The 21797-nt window shown below is 36.2% G+C and overlaps 2 protein-coding genes and 1 pseudogene across 2 annotated transcripts; 2 read left to right on the forward strand and 1 right to left on the reverse strand.

Annotated features, from left to right (window-relative positions):
• Positions 1-423: 423 nt before the first annotated feature.
• LOC147521887 (uncharacterized) lies at positions 424-2386 on the forward strand. The gene is made up of 4 exons (XM_086566637.1): positions 424-539; positions 738-1154; positions 1229-1525; positions 1648-2386. The coding sequence occupies exons 1-4, from the start codon at positions 424-426 to the stop codon at positions 2384-2386; spliced, it is 1569 nt and encodes a 522-aa protein (XP_086422763.1).
• A 380-nt stretch (positions 2387-2766) lies between these two features.
• LOC147521888 (uncharacterized) lies at positions 2767-3276 on the forward strand. Its single transcript, XM_086566645.1, has one exon. The coding sequence runs from the start codon at positions 2767-2769 to the stop codon at positions 3274-3276; it is 510 nt and encodes a 169-aa protein (XP_086422771.1).
• A 5024-nt stretch (positions 3277-8300) lies between these two features.
• On the reverse strand, positions 8301-9566 carry LOC147521889 (uncharacterized; annotated as a pseudogene).
• Positions 9567-21797: the final 12231 nt, after the last annotated feature.

Here is a 21797-nt window from a genome sequence, read left to right on the forward strand (position 1 = left end):
AACAACTTTTCAAACATCCATGGCAGAGTTCAGCAGGCCAGAGAGAACCTATATGATATTCAAAGGCAGCTCCAATCTAAGCCTTTGGATCCTTGGTTGGCACAGAAGGAACATGAAGCTCCACAGAGATACAGTGAATTAGCAGGTATTGAAATCTCGGAGATTAAATGCGAGCAAGACAGTGAATGGATGCTAGAAGGAGACAAATGTACAACATTTTTTTTTAAATCCATTGAAGAAAAGAAGGCTAGAACAGGTATTTGGGCTATCCAGAATTCTCAAGGGACTGCTATCACAGGACAAGCAGAGGTGATCAAGACTATCATCGAGTATTACACTGGCCTTCTGGGAACTGAAGCAGAGGAGATAAGTGATGCGAACTTCTTCAGTTAGTTGCAAGTCCGAAATACAATCTCCGACCACATGAAGGCCATCATGGAAGCGGAAATTACTGTAGCAGAAGTAAAAACTGCTCTTTTTGAGATGAAAGAGAACACAGCTCCAGGGCCAGACGGGTTCACTCCTATTTTCTTTAAGAAGTGATGGGAAGTAGTTGGTCATGATTTCTCACTTGCTATTCTTAATGCTTTCAAATTCTGCAAGTTTCCTAGAGGAGTTAATGCCACTTTTTTATGTCTTATCCCTAAAGTCAACAATCCCACAAAAGTTGAAGACTTTAGACCAATAGCCTTGTGTAACATTATATACAAATGTATTTCTAAGGTTATTGCAAATAGGATTAAGATAGTTATTGATGCGTTAGTGCAGTCTAACCAATCAGCTTTCATTCCTGGCAGATCCATTCAGGATAACATTCTTCTGTTGCATGAACTTCTCCGAGGATATGACAGGAAGCACGGCACTCCTCGATGTACCATTAAGGTGGACATAAGGAAGGCATATGATATGGTCAGTTGGGAGTTTATAAAGGCAATGATCAGGACCTTCGGTTTCCCGGACAATATGTATCAGTGGATAGACATGTGCATTTCCTCTCCTTCTTATTCCGTCATGATTAATGGTGCACCGAAAGGATATTTTAATGGAGGTAGAGGAGTCAGACAAGGAGACCCCTTATCTCCGTATCTGTTTGTGCTAGTTATGGAGATTCTCAGCTGTGCGATCAGGGAAAAGCTCAACAGTAGAGCTATCCAGTACCATTCCAAATGTAAGAAAGCAAGAATATCCCACCTAGCTTTTCGATGACGCGTTCTTATGTTCTCGCAAGGGAGAGAGATCGCCTCCATACAAGCCATGAAGGAATGTCCGACATTTTCGGAAGTGCAACTGGGTTACAGATCAATAAGCATAAGACATCACTTCTTGTGGGAGGACTTAATGATCAAGAAGCTAGTGCTCTGGCCACCATCTTAGAGGTTGAGTTGATTAAACCTCCAGTGAAATATCTTGGTCTTCCACTTATCTCTCGCCGCGGGGCATCAAGGAATGTCAACCCCTCGATAGAAGATTACTCGAAGATCTCTAACCGAAAGCACGGGTCTTATCGCATGCGGGTAGACTACAGGTAATAAAGTCCATCCTGCTGTCCTTCCACACATATTGGGCACGAATCATACTCCCCAAGACAGTACTCGAGCAAGTGGAAAGTATCTGTGCTAAATTCTTATGGACTGGTACTAATAATAGGAGAGGACTGCACCAAGCAAGCTGGAGTACAGTTTGTCAATCACAGGAGGAAGGTGGATTGGGAGTGATGCATACCCATAGATGGAATGTGGGTGCACATTGTGGACTGACTTTCAAAGTAGTCACGAAAGCAGAATCCATTTGGGTAGATTGGATATGGAAGCAACACATCAAATCCAACTACTTTTGGACTATGCAAGTGCCCAGAGACTGTTCGTGGACGTGGAGAAGCATCTTGAACAATAGAAACACAGCCAAGAAATTTATCAAATATTCAATCGCAAAAGGGGAAGAAACACTGTTTTGGCATGACATATGGTGTGAAAGATCACCTCTGATCGAAGACAATGAAGCAAAGGCAGAATGGGACTTTCCTCTGAATGCAAAGGTGAGTATCATCATTTCCAATGGAGAGTGGAATGATGCGGTCAATCTGATGCAGTCTCACACCTTACGGGAGGTTATTAGAGCAGTGGACATCAATACCCATCTTGCACAGGATCAGGTAGTGTGGACGCCTCACCCAAGTGGGCTGTTTACATCACACATTGCTTATAAGGCCCTCTCACTAGTCAAGGACAAGAAAAGATGGCATAAGCTGGCATGGGGCAAGTGGGTGTTACCGAGACACTCATTCACTATATGGCAGCTATTTTCGCAAAGTCTCCCGACTCAAGACAGATTGGTGCAACGGAAAATCCTACTCTCTTCATCTTGTTGCTTATGTAATAACAAATGAGAATTTTTCGGGACACCCGCTTCTTTGAGTGTTCAGATTCCAAGGAGATCATCTCTAGAGTCAAACGACTTCTTGGTATTGTCACCGATAGCGCGAGCTAACGGGAGTGGTCGCCGATTATCGCGGCTATGCAATCGTAGATGTGGGAGAGGTCTATAAGGTGTTTTTCTGGCTGCTGCGTTTATATTTGGAGGGAAAGGAATGAACGCAGATTTCAAAGACTCTACCAAATCAGCAAAGCGGATCTACGAAAATTGGTCGAGATACAAGGAATTATTTGCAAGTCCTAAGACCAGAAATGGAGGATACGGTCGAGCAAGGAACCTATTTCAAATGACTCAACCTTGAAACCAAGTACAAAGAAGCAACAAAGAAACCGTATGTGTTTGGAGACCTCCAAGTGGAAACCGAAAGTGAAAGCAAACACGCATCGAGCCTTGAGCAATAACGGTGCAGGCCAAGGAGGGATTATAAGAGACAAAAGAGGGACAAGTGGTAGCTGGATTCAATTGCGCAAAGGAGGCCGTTTGTCGGTCTTTGCCCCAGAGATCAAAGCTATCGACATTTGCCTGCAAAGATGTCTCGATGAAGGTTACAAGGAAGTGGAGGTCGAGTCTGACTCATTGAGAGCTGTGAATGCAATCAACAAGCTAGAGAAACCTCCTTGGAACTGCCTTGACATGCTTAAAGCTATAGAGATGAAAAGAGACGGATTCACTTACATATCCTTCTCTCATGCTTATAGAGAAGTGAACCGAGCTGCGGATTATCTAGCTTCTCTTCATGATGCATCTAGTTCCGTTGTACATTTTGTTCCCCCTTTAGATCATAGGTTACAATGTATTGTAAATGAAGATGCAAGTGGGCAAATGTATGTACGGAACAGTTAAATCAATACAGGTGAGGGTCTGCCTAACCCTAGCTTAATTTGGGAAAAAAAAATAACATATATAATATGCATAACATTTGCCATATGATTCTCATTCAAAATATAAAGAATTAGAGTTATTACAAAAGTAACGCTTTTAGTATATAACCCTATCACATTTATGTAGCATTGAATTAAGCATGCATTAAGAAATTTCTCGACAATTTGATAGAAAAAGCTATTTTTAAACTAAATACGTGTGGCGTAGCTAAGAAATTATGCTTATACTTTGGAGTTTGGATGAAAGGGTTCATTTTTTCTCCTTGATATATTTTAATTCTTAAAAAACGAAAAAAAAAAAATTAAACCCTTAAATGGGGTCATTCTATTGCCACCTTATAAGCAAATTAAGTTACCAAGTGTCCAAGACATTAATGGATTGGGTCCTTTTTTTTTTTTTGTTTTTCCGTCATATATGATGGAGGACAGAAACATAATTCTAGCAATAAAACAAGAGCAAAAAAGGAAATAAAAATTAATGACATGATGAAATTATTGTTACACCCTCTTTTTTTTTTAAAGTAAAATGATACACGTTTTTTTGCATATCTAATTTGAAAATAAACAAAAGTATATGGGCATTTCTACTTAGCTAAAAAGTAAATTTATTAAGTATACGTGGGTCACATGGCCTGGTGGGGCCATGTGTTTTGGGAAAAGTATGTTGAATCTAAATGACATATTTGCCCTTATTACTAAATCAAATTTACTTGAACTTTTTGATTTGGGTTTTTGTAATTCAATAAATAGAGTAAAGGCAATTCTGTAAAAAAAATAATTGAAGAATTGCATAAAATAATAGCATTTCACTATTGCAGAACTATAGATGGGGGCCGCAATTTTTAAAGTTGTAAAGATGTGTAGGCGTGTAGTTACTATACCTGGGCTGCTCAACCCATGGTTCACAAGACCACAAGCAACTTCTTTCGAAACAACTAAATTCAACCACGAGTTGAGTCCAGGCCACAACAACACAAAACTATTCGGGAAAAAAACTACTATTAATGTAACTATCCATGTATATGTAAATGGTAGCATAATTCATACTTTTACTACTAACATCATCTTAAGGATCTTACTCCACCCTTTCAATATTGATTTTGTCGTTAAGAAAATCAATGAGGCCTACATCACAACTTGGGCACCTCATACTTCTCCCTTGAATTGCCATCACTGAATATGTGCGACAACTTGGACACGCCATCAACACCATTGATGCCACTTCATGAGCTCTAGAGTCTTGGGAAACTTCTCCAACATTGCATTCGGATGATGTAGATGAATCTGGAGGTGGTGTCAATGATGAAATTGCTGAGTTACTTGGCGATTCAGAACACAATGCAGAATTGGAATGCCTTCTGACATTCCTAATTATAGGTGGCTCGCTTTCTTCGTCCTCCATATAGTATACCAAACCAGTCTAATATGAAATATATTAACGGATCATGTTAGCACATAACATATGATGAAGAGCAACCAACTCAAAACAAGTTGCAAGTGCCAGCTTCCTTAGTTGGTAAAATCTTTGGGTGATGATGCCAAAAGTGTGGGTTCGAATGCCCCTAAGCATCGGAGTTATCGATCTCATTTGAAAAAAGCTTGTCAAATTAAATAATAATAATAACAATAATAAATAATTTAGACCACTGTTTAACGAATAGGATAGCCTACTTTAATCCTATCTTAAATTGGAGTATTCAACTCAAGAAAAATAAATAAAAATAATGGTGATATTAATTTTAAATGCAAGGCTTTAAATGCACAATATACAACTATATACAAGACAAGTGAAATTGTGATAATGTCAAACTTTTTTACAACTAGTAATTCAATAGAAGGTACCGTATAAAACTTTATATTATGAGTTGAGGGTGCATCAGTGATGACCCGTAATTTTGCATTGGAATACACATTGGGTATGTATCCCAAATAGGGCCGACTCAACTAGCTAATTAGTCGAGGACTAAGACAGAGCCCAATATGTGGCGACTTCTTCTCAAATATTTTGTTAACTACCATGGGAGACCTATTTTCAAGGAATATATAAATAAGCATAGTAGAAGGAATTTTGTAAGCGGCGAAATATCTTTAATATATAGAAAGGTCAAGTGAATAGTGAAGGTGTGTGGACGTAGGGGCATTTTGGTAATTTTATATATTTTTTTATTAATATTTTAACTTTTTGAGGGGCAAAATAGTATTTTAACATTTATAAGTTTTTTTAAAAAAAATCTATGGATCCCACGTGGGTACCACGTGCACAGTAGCTAGTATTTAGTAATAATTGTTCACATGTTCGACTTCATATTCTTATTTTTGGAAATTTCTTTGAATTGGGTTTATCATATGAGTAAATTTAGGCCTATGTTTTTAGGAAACTTTTGGAGATTTTGTTAATTTACAATTGATCCTGAAAGTGAAAGTGAGTCCGTAGGCAGTCGCTTTCTTCTCCCATTGGACGAGCCAATCCTAATCCCAAAGTGTAAATCTAGTCTTATATATAGGTGAAAGATGCAACCTAACGGTGAAGGTGCCCAATTGGATGAACTTTTCTTTTAAAAATAGTCTAAAGGACAAACTGGACATTCCACTATTTTTTACTCGTAAGAAAACTTTGACTGCATTAAATGGTCAATCGAGTCTCAATCTATGGGGATTTAACTCAAAATTGAACATTTTTCAAAATAAGAATATTATAAGAAATCCAAAAAACCAAAGCAAAATATATATATATATATACAACAATACAATAAATGAAAGCACAAATCACTTATGGACTTTAACGGGGAAAAATTACCATAGTAATAATTAATAAAAAAACTTCGGAAAATGTTCACGAGCTATTATACGAATATGGTAAGTGCCTTCTAACTTAGCTGGCAAAACCTTTAGGTGATGATACTATAGGTCTAGGGTTCGAACCCCGCTACACACCATTGAGTTACTGATCTCTTTAAAAACAGGTTTGCCCACACATTTTTTGCAGGTGCCGACTAGCAAAGTCAGTAAAACTTTTGGTGATGATACCAGAGATCTGGGACTCGAACCCCGCCAGCATCAAAGAGTTACTGATCTCATTTAAAACAGGCTTAAAAAAAAAAATGTCCAACTCACTTGAACTACGGTTAAACCTAAAGTTCACCAATTTAACAAATATTTACCAAGTTGATGAGTATGGAAGTGGTCTAAGGAGTACCTAGCTAGTAGGATGGAATTAAACGTTTTAGAATCATCTAGATGCCTAGCCATTAGGCACGTCTTTGTGGAATCTTATTCTCTTCGAGGCCATGGACCAAAATATTGCCGATATATCCGATATATCATCGATATATATATCGGTATTTTGGTACACTGACATCGATATTTCCGACATATATCCACCGAATATAGAACCTTTTTTTCCTGATATATATCGGAAATTCCGATATAAAACTTTATATCGCCGATATAATCGATATTTTCGGAATTTACGATATATATCGGTTGACTTTTTTACCATTTTTTAATATAAATCCGATATTTCTAATATATTTCTGATATTTTCGATATTATATTTCCGATATATCCGATATTTTTGATATTTTAAATAATTTGAACTGGTCACCAAAAAATATAGATATATCCGATATATATCAGTTTTTGGGTACACCAATATATTGATCGATATCGATATTTTGGGCCTTGTTCGAAGCAATAACTTTTTTCCAAAAAATAATACTAACAAAGAACTTAAATTCAATATTATTATTACAAGATTGTGTCATATAAAGATATATATATATATACCTTCATATCTAGGAACTTCCGGAAACCTTTGGGGAGACGTTCTGATGCATCGAGATCAACTGTCATCGAATAAAGTCTTGATCTTGAGAGGTGACGGCTATGTCGTTGTTGGGGTTGCGAAGCCATGGCACAAAAGGTCTAGCTTAGCTCTCTTTCTTTCAATTCTATCTCAATTGAAATTGTTCCCACGTTTCAATTCTATGTGAACTAAATGAGATTTTTCCGTCGGTATATCCTTTAAAAGGAAATCTTATTAGACTTTCAATTAATGAATCGCTCCAAATGATAAATGAGTAATAAATCTAAAATAAATGTGCATAATATGTAACCGTAAATCTCATTTGAATTCAGTGTTCTTATCCTTCAAGGTAACAAGCTCCACACCTTATTTCCAAATGGAATTCACTTGGTAAGAAGTGTCTTAACAATGAAATGGCAGGTATTAAACTGAAGAGTTTTAATTGTCTCGGAAAGATTCTACTTGGTATCACTTAAATGCTCTACATAGATGAGGGAAAGTGTCAATGAGTATTATTAAAACATTTATTACTATAATAGTTGAGCACACGCGTTACACATGCGAATAACCTTCTTTACGAAGAAATAAAACGTGGGAACCTAAATAATCAGTTATATATTTTTTTTTCCCCTCAGACATTGTTTTCATATATTGATTAATTAACACAATCTGATTATTAGCGGAAAAACAAAATAGATGCAATTCATGAGGTGTGTTATTGTGTTAATAAAATAAATAAAAGGGTAATTTTGACTTAACCCCCCACAGATGGGTAGCGGTTTGACTAAACCCCCCATTTTTAAAATCATTTGAGTTTGCCTCCCACTCCGTCAATTTTGTGTGTAACAGACGTTAGTATTTTAACTATTGACCATTTTACCCTTATGAAATAGATGTTGCATTGCCCCCCACATTAACACGTTAACCCTAGCTTTGCGAAAACCCCCCAAACGTTGCCATTATTTAATTCTTGCACTCTCCTCTCTCTCGTATTTTACCTATTGACCATTTTGCCCTTTCCGACAAATTAAGGTTTTTTTTTTTTTTTTTTTTTAAAACAAATTAAGAGGTTTACTATTAGTTAATATGATATTTGCATAAACCCCCCAATTTTTTAGTTAACAGTAAACAAGAAGAATAAATCTCACGATTGGGACATAGTTGTTCAGTTTCCAAAGTTCTCACAATTGGAAGGGTACTAAGCTCTCATGAATATGATGAAGAAATATTTTCATGGCTTCATACGTGGACCAGCATATGGCAGCTGCAAGAGCATGAAATAACACTCTTGCCTTCAATCCTCGCAACAGAGCTTGGGGCCCTTCTTTTGCAACTATCTGTTTGAGCGTCATTCGGATTGAAGTATTGCTAAATTTGTCAGCACCACACACACCCTGACATTGCAATCTGGTTTTGACAACATCCAATGGAGTGGTAATCGCACTAGCCAAAGCACCGGCCACTCCACCCGGTAGTTAGATGAACCAAGATTTGTTCTTCACTCGCATTCTCTAACGATATCTCACTCAAAACCTTCTTCATCGCCGTAAAGTAGCAAAGTGCACACCAAGTAAAAGGCGATTCATCACAACCGTAATTCTATAATGGCGATAAAAAAAAGCTCTAAACCCCTATTCCTTCAACATCTTTGTCACACAATCCTTAACTCCACTATAAGGACTCTTCTTTAATTGCAACCTCTTTGTTTCACCACATCCAATGGAGTCAATACTACATCACTTGCAGTCATCGCGAGCACGCCTGATGCTGTGATGTGGGCTAACGGGTGGTGTCCTAGCTTATTTCTGCCTAGTTTTTCTTTAGATACTTCGTAAACCGTGAAATAAAACGGCATGAGCTAGACCGGCACCTAGACCAATAGCACCTATGCCACAATAAAAGCCTAATGGACCTTCTTTTCGCATAATTGAGGTAAAAACTTTACCGGTATTGTGGCGGTGGGCAGATGATGAGGCGGTGGAAGTGGTGCCGAACATTTGCATACGGATTTTGAGAGTGTCAACTGGGAACATTGCCATGTGTTCAACCATGTCTGCAACTGAGCTCGCCAACATGAATTTCCAAAAGCCCATCCCGTCATCATGGGCGGAATGGTTGCCCGTCATTACCATTCGATCAGCATCCATACAATGTTGTGTCTTGCTGTTTAATTTGATAAGTTTGCCGAAGTAGATCTAATTAAATAGGAAGCCCAACACTGAAATTATCAAATTGTCATTCAACATCAAATAAATCATAATCTAGTACTGATTTTGGATAGCATGGCAGGAGCATTTAGTGGGGTACTATACTTGCGAGGTTAGCAACACAAATCAACGATCTCAGGTTCTATTATCATATTTCATCTTCTTCTTTACATTATTCTTCTTCGTTTACGGTTAACTAAAAAATTGGGGGGTTTATGCAAATAGCATATTGACGTTTGGGGGGTTTACACTAACTAATAGTAAACCTCTTAATTTGTTTTAACGAAGAAAAAAAAAAAAAAAAAAAAAAAAATTTGTTAGAAAGGGCAAAATGGTCAATAGGTAAAATACGAGAGAGAGAGCGCAAGAATTAAATAATGGCAACGTTTGGGGGGTTTTCGCAAAACTAGGTTTAACGTGTTAATGTGGGGGGCAATGCACCATCTATTTCATAAGGGTAAAATGGTCAATAGCTAAAATACCAACGTCTGTTACACACAAAATTGACGGAGTGGGGGGCAAATTCAAATGATTTTAAAAATGGGGGGTTTAGTTAAACCGCTACCCATCTGTGGGGGGTTAAGTCAAAATTACCCTAAATAAAAAGTAAGGAAAAAATGAGGTGTGTTGCCCACCCGCAAGCATTCAGGAAATTTACAAACAGGCTAACCCGACGGGCATATGCTTGGGCCTGCTTTGCCAACACGCTTTTAGTAAAAAGAGTTAGGGTTAGGGCCAGTCTCATTAAGAGCCATTTTGTAAACGGCCTAGGTGGGTTGCTAAGTGGGCTGAGTCGATCAACCAATTACAATTACTTGTGGTGGAATTTTGGCTTGTAAAAGTGTAAAGGCTGTAAGTCTGTGCTTCGAGCCCGTTGTTCAGGTTGTGTACGTGTTTTTGCCTAATTGCCTAAACATGATTTTGTGTTCTACAACATCAAAGATATATAATACCTAAACTCAGTGCAGTAAAGGCGTTAAAGCGCACCTAAAGCGTAACACCCTCTTGTGCCTTAGGCGCAAGGCGCGAAGTGTGGCGCACACCTGATTGAAGTGAGGCGCGTATTAATAAAAAAATAGATATATCAAATAAAAAATAAAATAAATATTAAATATGACATGAATTATCACTGATTTGCTTAGCTAAACTTTAAAATTAATTTTATGTGATTGTAAACATAAAACCATTGTAGTCATTTAAAAGAAAAATTCTTAAGCAATAAGTAAAGAGCAAAATAAAACTCGTATATCTCAATACAATCTAGCTCAACTTCAATAAACTAAAATAATGAACCGATAGAATTGAGTCAAATGAGTTCTTCATAAAATAGAGCACGTGATTCAATTTTAGAATCCCGTAAAACTTCATTTAAAATTTAATTCATCTTTGTGTCTTCTCTCAATCCATACAACTTAACAAAAACTAGTCAAAATTAAGTTTAAAGTGTACTCCACAATGAAACTTACTAAATTTGTACAATTTCTTATATCATACAACAATTGGATCAAGTGTAAATGTGTCAAGTAAAGCAAAAATTGTAAAAAAATGAAAAAACTATAAAAGTTGATAAGGAGCGCGCCTTGTGCTCGCGCCTCGACAAAAAGCTCAAAAAAGCACAAAAAGCACACGCCTTATGTTACCTCTCAAGGCGAGGTCACTAAAAGGCACTAAAAGCTTAAAAGCTTAGGTGGCGCCTTTGACTACTAATTGCCCTAAACTATTCCGACATCATTACACAGGGCCGGTTTTGAGGGCAGGCACCCACCTAAGGCCCCTACAAAATAGACCAATGAAAAGGCCCACTCAAGGTGACCTACAGTACATACTAGGCCAGTTTTGTTTTCACTTTGTTATTTTTGGGCTGGAGTTATGAAAACTTAGAATTATCACTGTGAAGGAGTAATATCCACATCCAATAGATATCAAACACGTGTACTGAGATGTCAAATAGGGCAGAAAAAACACTAACCTGAGCACATAAGCGTTCACGAAAGTCTGAAGTAAGTGTGAAAGAAGAAACTCTTTAGCTCTCCAAAAAAGTCTTATATAAGCCGCCCGTTCAGTTCCCAACGCAAGCCATCGTTACACCAAAACCTAGATTTAATCATTATTCGGCATATACAATTTTAGCAAGCTAGCAGTATACAGATTACATAACACGACTCTGATCGACAATTTTATTTTTCTTGCATCTTGTTCCATTATAAATTTATAATGGAGTCCACTGAATTTGCCTGACATTTTTTACATGCCCAAATTAGACGCTAAAATGCCACATTATGCCTTTTCTATTTTTTTTTTTTTTCATAATTTTTACTAAGTTTCATTACCCAAAAAATAAAATAAAACATATAAAAAACAAACAAAATTTGTCGATATAATAATAATAATTAAAAAAACAAATCCAAGGACCCATCTCTCTTAACTGTAAATTTATTCACAACCTCCACAAAATTTTTATGTCCAAGATCTCTCTTCATCTCTCCAAATTGGGAGGGATCATCAGGGATCATGGATATTGGAATTGAAGTAGTTTTGTTGTTGATCATATTCTATTTTGGTATGTTATTAATTAGAGTTCTAATTAGGTTTTTGAGTTAAAATTATTTCCTTAAATTCTCCTTTGAAAATCAAATTTGGTGTTTTAATTATTTCAGTAAGATTGAATTTGAACTTATTTGATGGATTTTTTTGTTTAATGCCCTCAAGAATTTTGAAAGGCATTTATATATTTCAATGTTTTTGACTAATGAAAGAGGGAATGGTGAAACACATTAAAATCAGAACTTGATGCAAGACAATAAGCTATGGAATTAGATTTAACTTCTATATCTTTATTTTTATTTGAATTAGATTTAATCTTTATGATTTTGCAACTCCTAAATAGATTATGAGTCCTAGTTTGGGCACTAGTATAGCTAGCTTAAGCAGTATTTATATTTCAATTCAATCGTGTAAATAAACTTCATATATATATAGACAGTAAACAATTCATAAATCATAATACAAATTAATTTACCGAGTTCTTTTCTCACATTTTTTCATTTTAATTCGCTCTGTCAGATCTGGACATTTGTGTTATACTTTTTCTACTTTCTAGTGATTTTAATATAACAATCCAGTATTATCATACACATGTTTTCAATTCACTAGGTAAGGATTAGAGTGGATCACTGAGCAAATTCAATACACTAAGAGTAAAAAAAAGTAATGAATTGAATAATGATTTTAAAAAGCAAATTCAACGAAAGTAGAGAAATATGAAGGAGTGTGCATGGCTAACCAACACTGCATGCTTTGTCCCGTTTGCATTTAATACATTTGGTTTTTTGGCACCAGGTGCGGTTGAGTTGTTTAAGAGAGTGCAGAAAATGTTAGATATCAACGTGATGACAGCTGATTCTCACGAATATGTGTGTAGGAGGATTGAGTTCGCTATTCAAAAAGGGTCAACGGCACAATTTGTAGCGCGTTTGACCTCTAAATAATTTGTTTGATTTATTTTCCATATCAATAAATATATTTTTTTTATCATGAAAAAAAATCTACTCAATTTTGTTACAATTAGAAGGCCGGATTTTAAAATTGATTTGAAGAAACAAACAAGGTTGAAGAAAACAAAAATCAGATGATTACTTGTGACCAGCTAGAATTAACATTTGAATGATTTCAAAACGAATTTATAATAAGTTAGGCTTAGAAAAGCTTTTCTTATTCTTCATATTCCTTTATTTAAATTCGCTAATTATGCTAGCTTCTTAAAATTCATTAGATAATGCTCCAACTCTCTCTTTCTCAAAGAGTTGACAATATGTTTCGGGAGCTCCTATAGCATTTTTTTCGCAAGGAATTGAAATTAAATGTGACAAGTACATAGGAAGCTAGTAACTAGTAAGTGCATGCAAGTCCTTTTTTAAAAAAGAGTCCAAAGCTTTGTGAGAGATATGATATCAAATAATTTTAATCCATCGAACGAGCCATCGTCTCCGGATATATAGAGAATATTTTCATTTCCTTTTTATATAAGATTTAAATAGATGTACGTGTTAAAATTAAATAATGAATGTAAATATAAGTTGATTGAATAAATTAAACAATAATTATATTTGTAACCATATTTACAAGACAATATATCATGCATACCCACCTTCCAATGCCAAGATCGTTGCAAAAAATGCTTGACTTCTCAATGCCAATAGGCTCATTTCCGATACCACCCATCCCCAATGTTGTTTCATAGGGTTTTTGGCTTTGCTTACTCATTGAGTGAACATTGTTCGACAGAGATCGGGAAAAGAAAAAGAAAAAACACAAGTATCTAAGACGTACTATTATACAACTCCAAAACAAATGACAACTGAGAAATATTTAATTGCTTGTTCTAGTGATTTGATAAGATAGAATGTCCAACTATTTATAAGATCAAAATGGTTATGGGTTATCTGATGTTAATTTAGTTATGAATTTATGATTAAGATGCAGATAATGAAATATGGTAGGTTTAGTTTTGGGGATTAGGTAGAGGGTCTAAATTAGGTCAGATATGTAATTGATTCCTATTATTACCTCCAAATTAATTTAATCTGATTTTTTTTTCCAAAATAGTTAGCTAAACTTTCCAAAATTATTCCCTACACTTTAATTCCCAACAAATACATACTAGCAAACATTTCAAAAATATAATAGTACTCCAAAGTTTCGGGATTTGAAGATATTTCAGACTCTCCCAAAACCGATATATATCGGAAAAATCAAAAAATCGGATCGATATATCGTATTTGCCCATTTTAGTGATAATATTAAAAAAAAAAGCAAAAAAGCGAAATATATAGGAAATATCGCTGATATATAACGATATATATCGAGATATATCGGTCAACAGTCAACAATCAATAAAATCGGTCAAAAGTCAAATTAAGTCAAACGATATATATCAGAATATATCACCGATATATATCTTTATATCGGTTTTATCGGTTTAAAATTAATTTAATTTTTGGAACCAATATTTCGAATGTTTCAAAGTCGGTAGGCTGAAAAATCGATTTTTCGACCGATATTTTCGGCCCTGCTTTCCATAACTAATATTTTTGAAGACCAAAGAAATTAGGGTTAATTAGTATTACCCCCTAGATGAGCCAATTAAGATTTCCCCTTTACTAGATAGAGTAATTAGAGTATTCCCTTAAATATACACAAAAAAAAAGTCGACTCGTTAAAAGAGTAAAAATGGTGACCTAATAATGTTTGACTACAATATAGAGGGAAGGGAATTTCAATGCGGATTTACTTGCCAAGCGTGGTATCACCTTAACCAAATTGGCTACGTAACTGGGAAGCCCCCTTCCAACTCTTTTTTCTGATTTTTCTGAAAGTACACTATGCCATTTTTTATTATGGATAGATAGAGCTATGAAATGTAGAGCAAGAAATAAAAATAGGGGACAGCATCTTCTTCACCCTATACAAAACTCATTTTGTAATTCTTTTTAAAGTTTTAATATATTCTAACTTACCAAGCAAAAAAAATATGCCAAGCTGTTTGAAAATCGTATCAACCGTGGGTTTAATTTGCATTTAAATACTAATCTGCGTGTGGAGATACCTAAAAGCATGACATTAACTGTTGTAATATTTTGCCGCACACATAGATGGGTGACAAAATTTGCAAAACAAATCCTTATCCTAAGATCGAAAAGAGTAAAATCTATGTAGGAACGACTAGGCAACTCAAATTTTCTAGTTGGCCGGATCTTTGCGATTAGTATCTATAAGCACCTTATAGACGCCAATATTATGTCAAACTAATGATCGAGTACGTCTTGCCTCAAAATAGTCTAATTAATTAGAAAACATGTGGTTTTTCAATGAATGTCTAATGAGAAAATATGTATATGTACAACTATGGTTATCGTATATATAGTGATTAATAAGTGTAAATGAGCGTTTTAGTTATCCCTTACAAATGTGATAAGGGAAGAGAATGGATTTGGAAATGGGAAATACCGAAGTTTGTTGTTGAACCGCCCGACGATCTCTATCACTCGATTAAAGGGAGAGAAAGAATCGTCCGGGCGTAGTTCATGTAGAGGGTATTTATAGCTGGTGAACGTGGAGATCTATTCAACACGTGTACTGACAAACACAAATGTATGGTTCAGATTGAGAAGGAGTATTGGAATGGTGTTGGTAGGAATTCTGTAATGATGGGGAGTAATTACAGTGGTTCGTAATTTGCGGTGATGGAATGTGTAAGTACGGCTTTAGCAATGATTGCTTATGGAAGATAGGTTGTGCCATGAGATAGAACGCTCTGTGTGAGGATGTGCGAGTCAATCCGTTCTAGAGCGATCTCGTAGCTCGTGGGTGTGAGTTGATGATGTAGGTCGCTCTGAAGGCAATTCTGGGAACGAGGTCAGAGGTCGGTGTGGTATTTCCGCTATGCTGGACACGTGCTTGATATTCCTGAATGAGGATATCACTCCCTCACACAGCCCCCTCTCAGTAAGGCGTGTTGTTCATTGAAGCGACCTACTGAGAGAAAACGGTGGCGCATGTTGAGCATGAGTGAAGAAGCGAACTAGCGTGAAAGGAAATACTCACCGTGCTATGGAAGTCAGTTCGTGTTGTATGACGAACTGATGTGGGGTGATAGTTGGCACGTGAGAGAATCTGAGCAGTTGATGAGGAAACGTGTCGCCGCTTTTTTCGGAATTTTGAAAAGACAGGTTTTCGGTAGACGTGTGTGGGCTAGGGCTTAGGTTGTAATCATGATGCATTGGGAACTGGAGGGGCAGTTGTATAAAACAACTTTTGGAGATTCGAAAAGCCATTTTTTGTTTCGTTCCTGACTAGAACTCTTCATGTTAGTGCTTCCGCCATTGTTGCTGCTCATTTTTCTTGTGTTCTTGTTTGTTTTGTTCAGTTGTTAGGTCGTTTTTAGCTTGTCTTGTTTAGGATCTGTAATCACTAAGAAAAAAGGGGAATATCTTATTCGGACGATACTCGATTTGAAGAGATGCGAGAAGTATCGTTGAGTTGTAGGGAAATGGAGGATGAGAGGGAGGAATCACTAAAGTTTGAGAGTGAGGATGTGGAGGAGGAAGTACTATCTGAATATGTTGCTGCTGTAGCTAGTACTTCAGGTCATGATGAGGGGTCGTCCTCTAGTCCCCCTAAGGCTGTAGATAAACATGCAACAAAAGGTTTCGCTAATCTAAGGGAAGTGTATGGTATCTAGGGGGGCGACCTGGAGATACACGAACTGGACAAGAACGTAAAGGTGGTCAGTGAGAGGTACACACCACCGAACTACAGGATAATAGTCTGCGAGGGGCAGTTGAGGGCTGGTATGAGGATACCATTCTTGAAGCTGACTTGTGACTTTTTAAACTTCTATTGGAAAACGCCTTGCCAGTTTGTGGGTAATACCTGGCGGCTGCTTACTTAGGGTGTTTGATATGCTGAATGTGAGTGGTGAATACCGCATAGGGGTCGTGATAAATAACAAATTTAGGCAAATTAACTATCTATGCATAAACACAAATAATAAATTACATAAACAAGTGCTTAGATCAATATTCCTACTCTCAATTCATTATACAATATAGAGAGTCAGGATTTGTTCCACTCTTAATCTATCAAGACTAAATAGAATCCAATTAATCTAACACAAGAAACAATGGTGAGAGTAATATTATGTTGAGATATTTCTATTCTACGATTATACTATGGATTCAAATAAATCTAAATTAACTAAACTAATAAAAATAGGGTTTTGATGGAAGAGAAAGTTATAGAGAAGAGTAATCAATCCACCTAATAACTAGTTTCATGCAAAAATCGAATTATTCATTAAAAATAGATCATATTTAGGTTTTCACGTAATGATTCAACCTAAAGTCTCAACCTTTATCATCCCTAGCAACAACCTACATCTTTATAGTCATTATTACTAATATGTAGGATTATTACAACAAAGTCTCTCGACTTAATTATAATAATCCTTAGTTTAATTTACTATATGCTTATTTTGAAAGTCATACAATAAACTAAACTCATTGAAATACATACACAATTAAATGATTCTACTAAGCAATATATTCCTTATTAGGCTTCATAATCACACCCTCTAATGGGAGGATTAGCCTAATATCATTGGATTAATTAAACTAAAGCAAGAAAAAGAAGTCATAATAATAATTTGAATTGGATTGAAGTAATGGTGGCTAGGCTAAAGAAAACATAAATTAGGTTATACTAAAGAGAGAGAGAAAACTAATATAATTAAACTAAGAGAGTAGTAGCCAAGTTTTGTTTTGCCTTAATCCTCTTTATATAGGAGAAGGTTAGGTTTACAATTTCGTGTATGGGCTTTTAGGCTAGGTTATGGACCCATAAATTAAGTCCAAAACCCAATTTGTTGAATCCAAGACTTCTAATTCTAGTTGTGTTACTGTAGTGCGAGTTTTTACCAACTTATACTGCTTTGATCGAGTCAAGGTCTAGACCATTAGAAAGAGCTTTCTGAGCCGGTCATTTTGATATAAAATAGGACCACATACGAGGTTTGAGTCCAAAGATATGGCCTTTTGAAGTTCTATTAACTTTTCTTGTGCTTTCTAATCCGGTTTGACTTTCACTTAACAGCTTTGACTTGGGCTTTTTAATGGCTTTTTCTCCATGAAACTTGGGCTTTCTTCATAGAACTTTCATAGCAATCACTTTAGCTCCTTTTAGCGCCTAATTAGTAACGAATTTATATTTATTCAACTCCGAAGCCTGAAATACTAAAAAACACATAATTAGTGATAAACTTATATTATTAATAACATAATTTGCTAAATAGAAATACTATTAAAGAGTTTAAACTACAGTTTTGGGCTCTTATCAGGTCACTGACATTATTGAGCATTACTCAGTAAGGCGATCTCGCGCTTTTAACTTTAGCTAGCAAACGGTGACAGAAAAATCTAGCGTGTTGGATGGTGTGAGCAATGAGGCTTGGGAGAGGAGGTTGTTGCTGTTAGTGGGGAACTTTTGTGCCCGAGGATGTAGTTTGCAAACTAGGGTTTGTAATTTTTTGGGTGGGTATGAGTGAATTATTTTGTACTTTTGATGTTTGAGTTGTTGATATGTTAACTGACATGGTTCTGTGCTATTTTTGCAAAGCTCGTTATAAAGAAGTGAACTAATCAGGAGATGATAGAGAAGTTAACTCGGGCTCAGAAACGGGAGAAACTTCCTGAGGTCGTGCACTTCTTTGTGGAGCGAGGAGGTCGCGTGGTTAGGGAGAAGAGGATGAATCAGAAAGAAAGGGCTCGGGGCCAAATTGTTCGTGAATCTTCTAGTAAAGTAGTGATGGAGAACAAGAGCGATCTGGTGACGAGGGAGGACAGAAATTGCAGCTGCTCTGGTCCTAAGCGACCTACCGAAGGTGCTGGAGCCTCGGGGGCTGGTGGGTCGATTAGGCGATCTGAAGAAGGAGGGGGGTCTAGTAGCTCTCCCCTTGAGTGGGATGAGATGGTCTTCAAGCCTCGCGAGCGGAGCAGTTTGTTGAAGAGAAAAGCTACTGAGGCTAAGCCTAGGGTTGCTAAGGTTGCACGGGCAGTGGAGCTCCTTGTTGGGGGCCGCTTTGGTGCTGGTGGTGCTTTGTCGATATGAGGAATGGAGGTCTTGCCAACAGGAGTTAGAGCGACCTTTGTAGTTACGACAACAAGGGCTGATATGACCTCTATGGTCATGACAACAGGGGATGGTGCGACCTCTGGAATCTATACTGGTGGACTAACAAGTGCTGGGGCGACCTCTGGGGTCCTGACTGATGAATGGACTTTTTTTATAAAGCCCCCAGCATTCTGCTTTGGTGCTTTGGATTTGGCCTCAACAATTAAATCTTTGGCCATCGTGTAGCTGGTGGGCTCGCTCCTAGTGTTGATAGACGGGTCAGTGGACTTGTTCGCTGAGAGGATCTAATTGCAGTGATAAGCCTCGAGCTGATTGTTGCGAAGCTCCATCATACCCCTTGGGCCAGGAAAGTGGAGCACCTGATGCAGTGTTTGTCACACCCCAAATTTTCAGACAATATTTAAAACAATGATATTCAATCATCTAGAAACCCGGGGTGAAACAAAACCCAATACCCTGTTATCAAACACAATATAAAAAAAATATTGAAATCAAAAGAAAACTAAAAGGAACAACTCTTCATCACATTATTAAACTACAAAGAAACTAACCAACTCTATTACATCTGTCTCAAAACAAAACCATACACTTCAGAAAAAAATTAAACCATAAGACTCCAAGAGCAACTCCAAATCACGTGTCCTCATCCACTGCACTCCACTATCTATGTTTCTAAGAACACACCTATGTTGCAAAACAAAGCAAACATGGGTCAGCAAATTGAATTTACTGGTATGAGTAGACCAACCACATAAAAACAATTCCATACTTTAATTATCTAAACAAACACTTTATATGTACCCATAACTTAACCATTCTCAGCTTGGAAGACAGGTAGTTCCGTCATTTCAACCGACATAGTTTCTTCCCAAGCAAGACATCCATTATATTAACTCATTATAATAACTCATTTTAATAATTTAGTAATTGAATTAAATTTTACCGATATCCACTTCTGTATAAGGGTAGGACATCGTCCTTATATAAAATATCATTAAGTCCTACCCTCCTACAAAACAAAGTTAGGTTTCCCAAACCTAAATATTTAATTCATACATCTACTTCTCTCACAATAACCATGAGAATATACAATCTGACACAATATATCATCAATATTAACATTCATGTCACCCCCACCGTATCAATTATATCACGTTAACAACATTTACATTCCTTCGTAAGAAATCATATGTATCATATCATAATACACAACCAATCATATCCAATAACTCGCTCATACATAAAGCCAATATTTTTCTTTAAAACCACTCGTCTACTTATAAGAACAAGAAGAATCACAACTAGGGAGTACATTCATCCCTCGTGAGTATCAACTCACACAAACCACATAAATATTTCTCATAAGAAATCATATACATCATAATATATAAATATTCATATGCAATAACTCTATCACACGTAAAATCAATATTTTACTTTGCTTATTAATTATCTCGTTAACTCATTTATTAAAAGACACAGCCCAACCTTTAGTTCCTACTCCATGATTTGCACTTCACACATTTGCCAAATCACACATATCCGTATGCCTCACTCATACCGAGTACCACTACAAGACATATGTACCAAGCGGGGATATTGCCTCCAGGAAACATATTTTCATCTTGTAAACTCGTAACTTGTGAGTCACAGCCATCTCTGGGCTTTCCATACACACATAATCACAACGCCTCTTTTGGGCATAACAAAATATTAGGTCATTCATGGCACATTCAATGAATATCTTGGGTCATTCCCGCCACATTCAAGGAATACCCATCATAATAATAACAGGTCATTCATGGCACATTCAATGAATACCTTGGATCATTCTCGCCACATTCAAGGAATACCCATCATAATACTAACAGGTCATTCATGGCGCATTCAATGAATACCTTAGGTTATTCCTGCCACATTCAAGGAATTCAAACCTACATTCCCGTACACTCAAGGAATACAACCCACCCACAAGGTGAATGACTTAGTTCCTCTCTAAGGCGGCTTTTCACATGACATCATTAGTCATAAATATTTCTTTTCATCAAAGAAGTGTGGAGAGATCTAAAGATGTGGGCGACACATTAAATTTTCATCGGACATTTTCACACTAGATTTTTAACACTCAAGAGTTATCATTTATTATAATATTTTCATTATAAAATAAACATCGTCTCAAGCAATAGAATCATTAATAAAGATTCTAAACACAATAACCAATCAACTCACCTCATTATCTATTATATAAATCATAGATATCCCGATTCTCAATTATGATTAACACGTTAATTAAATGCCTCGTGAATACCTTTTAAACCACCACAAACACTTACACAATTAAGTATTAACATTGTACATATATAATTATCATAATAACTACTATATAATATATAATATAGTATAGTGGATGCACTTTTGCTCAAAGCTGCCTACGTATCCAAATCTTTCAAGATTGTAATCAAGCCTTCGTAGTTCTTATCAACCACATAGTCAAAATCAAAGTCCATCAAAGTCAAATATATATTATTGCATAATACCACGCCAAATCTTTATTAGATAATGACAAATATGTTTATACAAGTTTCGACACATCCTATTATTGGATTTGTCCACAAAGTTTAATATGTCAAAAGTCTGAAAAGTCAACATTCAAAAAGTCAATGGTCAACATATCATTTTCATGGTCAACAGACTCATGGTCCGCCATGGTTCATAGTTAAGGTCATGGCAACATTATTGAATTATATTTCTTATATTCTTTCCATGTAAAGAGAAATATCTTGT

The sequence above is a fragment of the Coptis chinensis genome, chromosome 1, assembly GCF_015680905.1.
Source record: "Coptis chinensis isolate HL-2020 chromosome 1, ASM1568090v1, whole genome shotgun sequence".
NCBI classification, from domain to species: Eukaryota; Viridiplantae; Streptophyta; class Magnoliopsida; order Ranunculales; family Ranunculaceae; genus Coptis; species Coptis chinensis.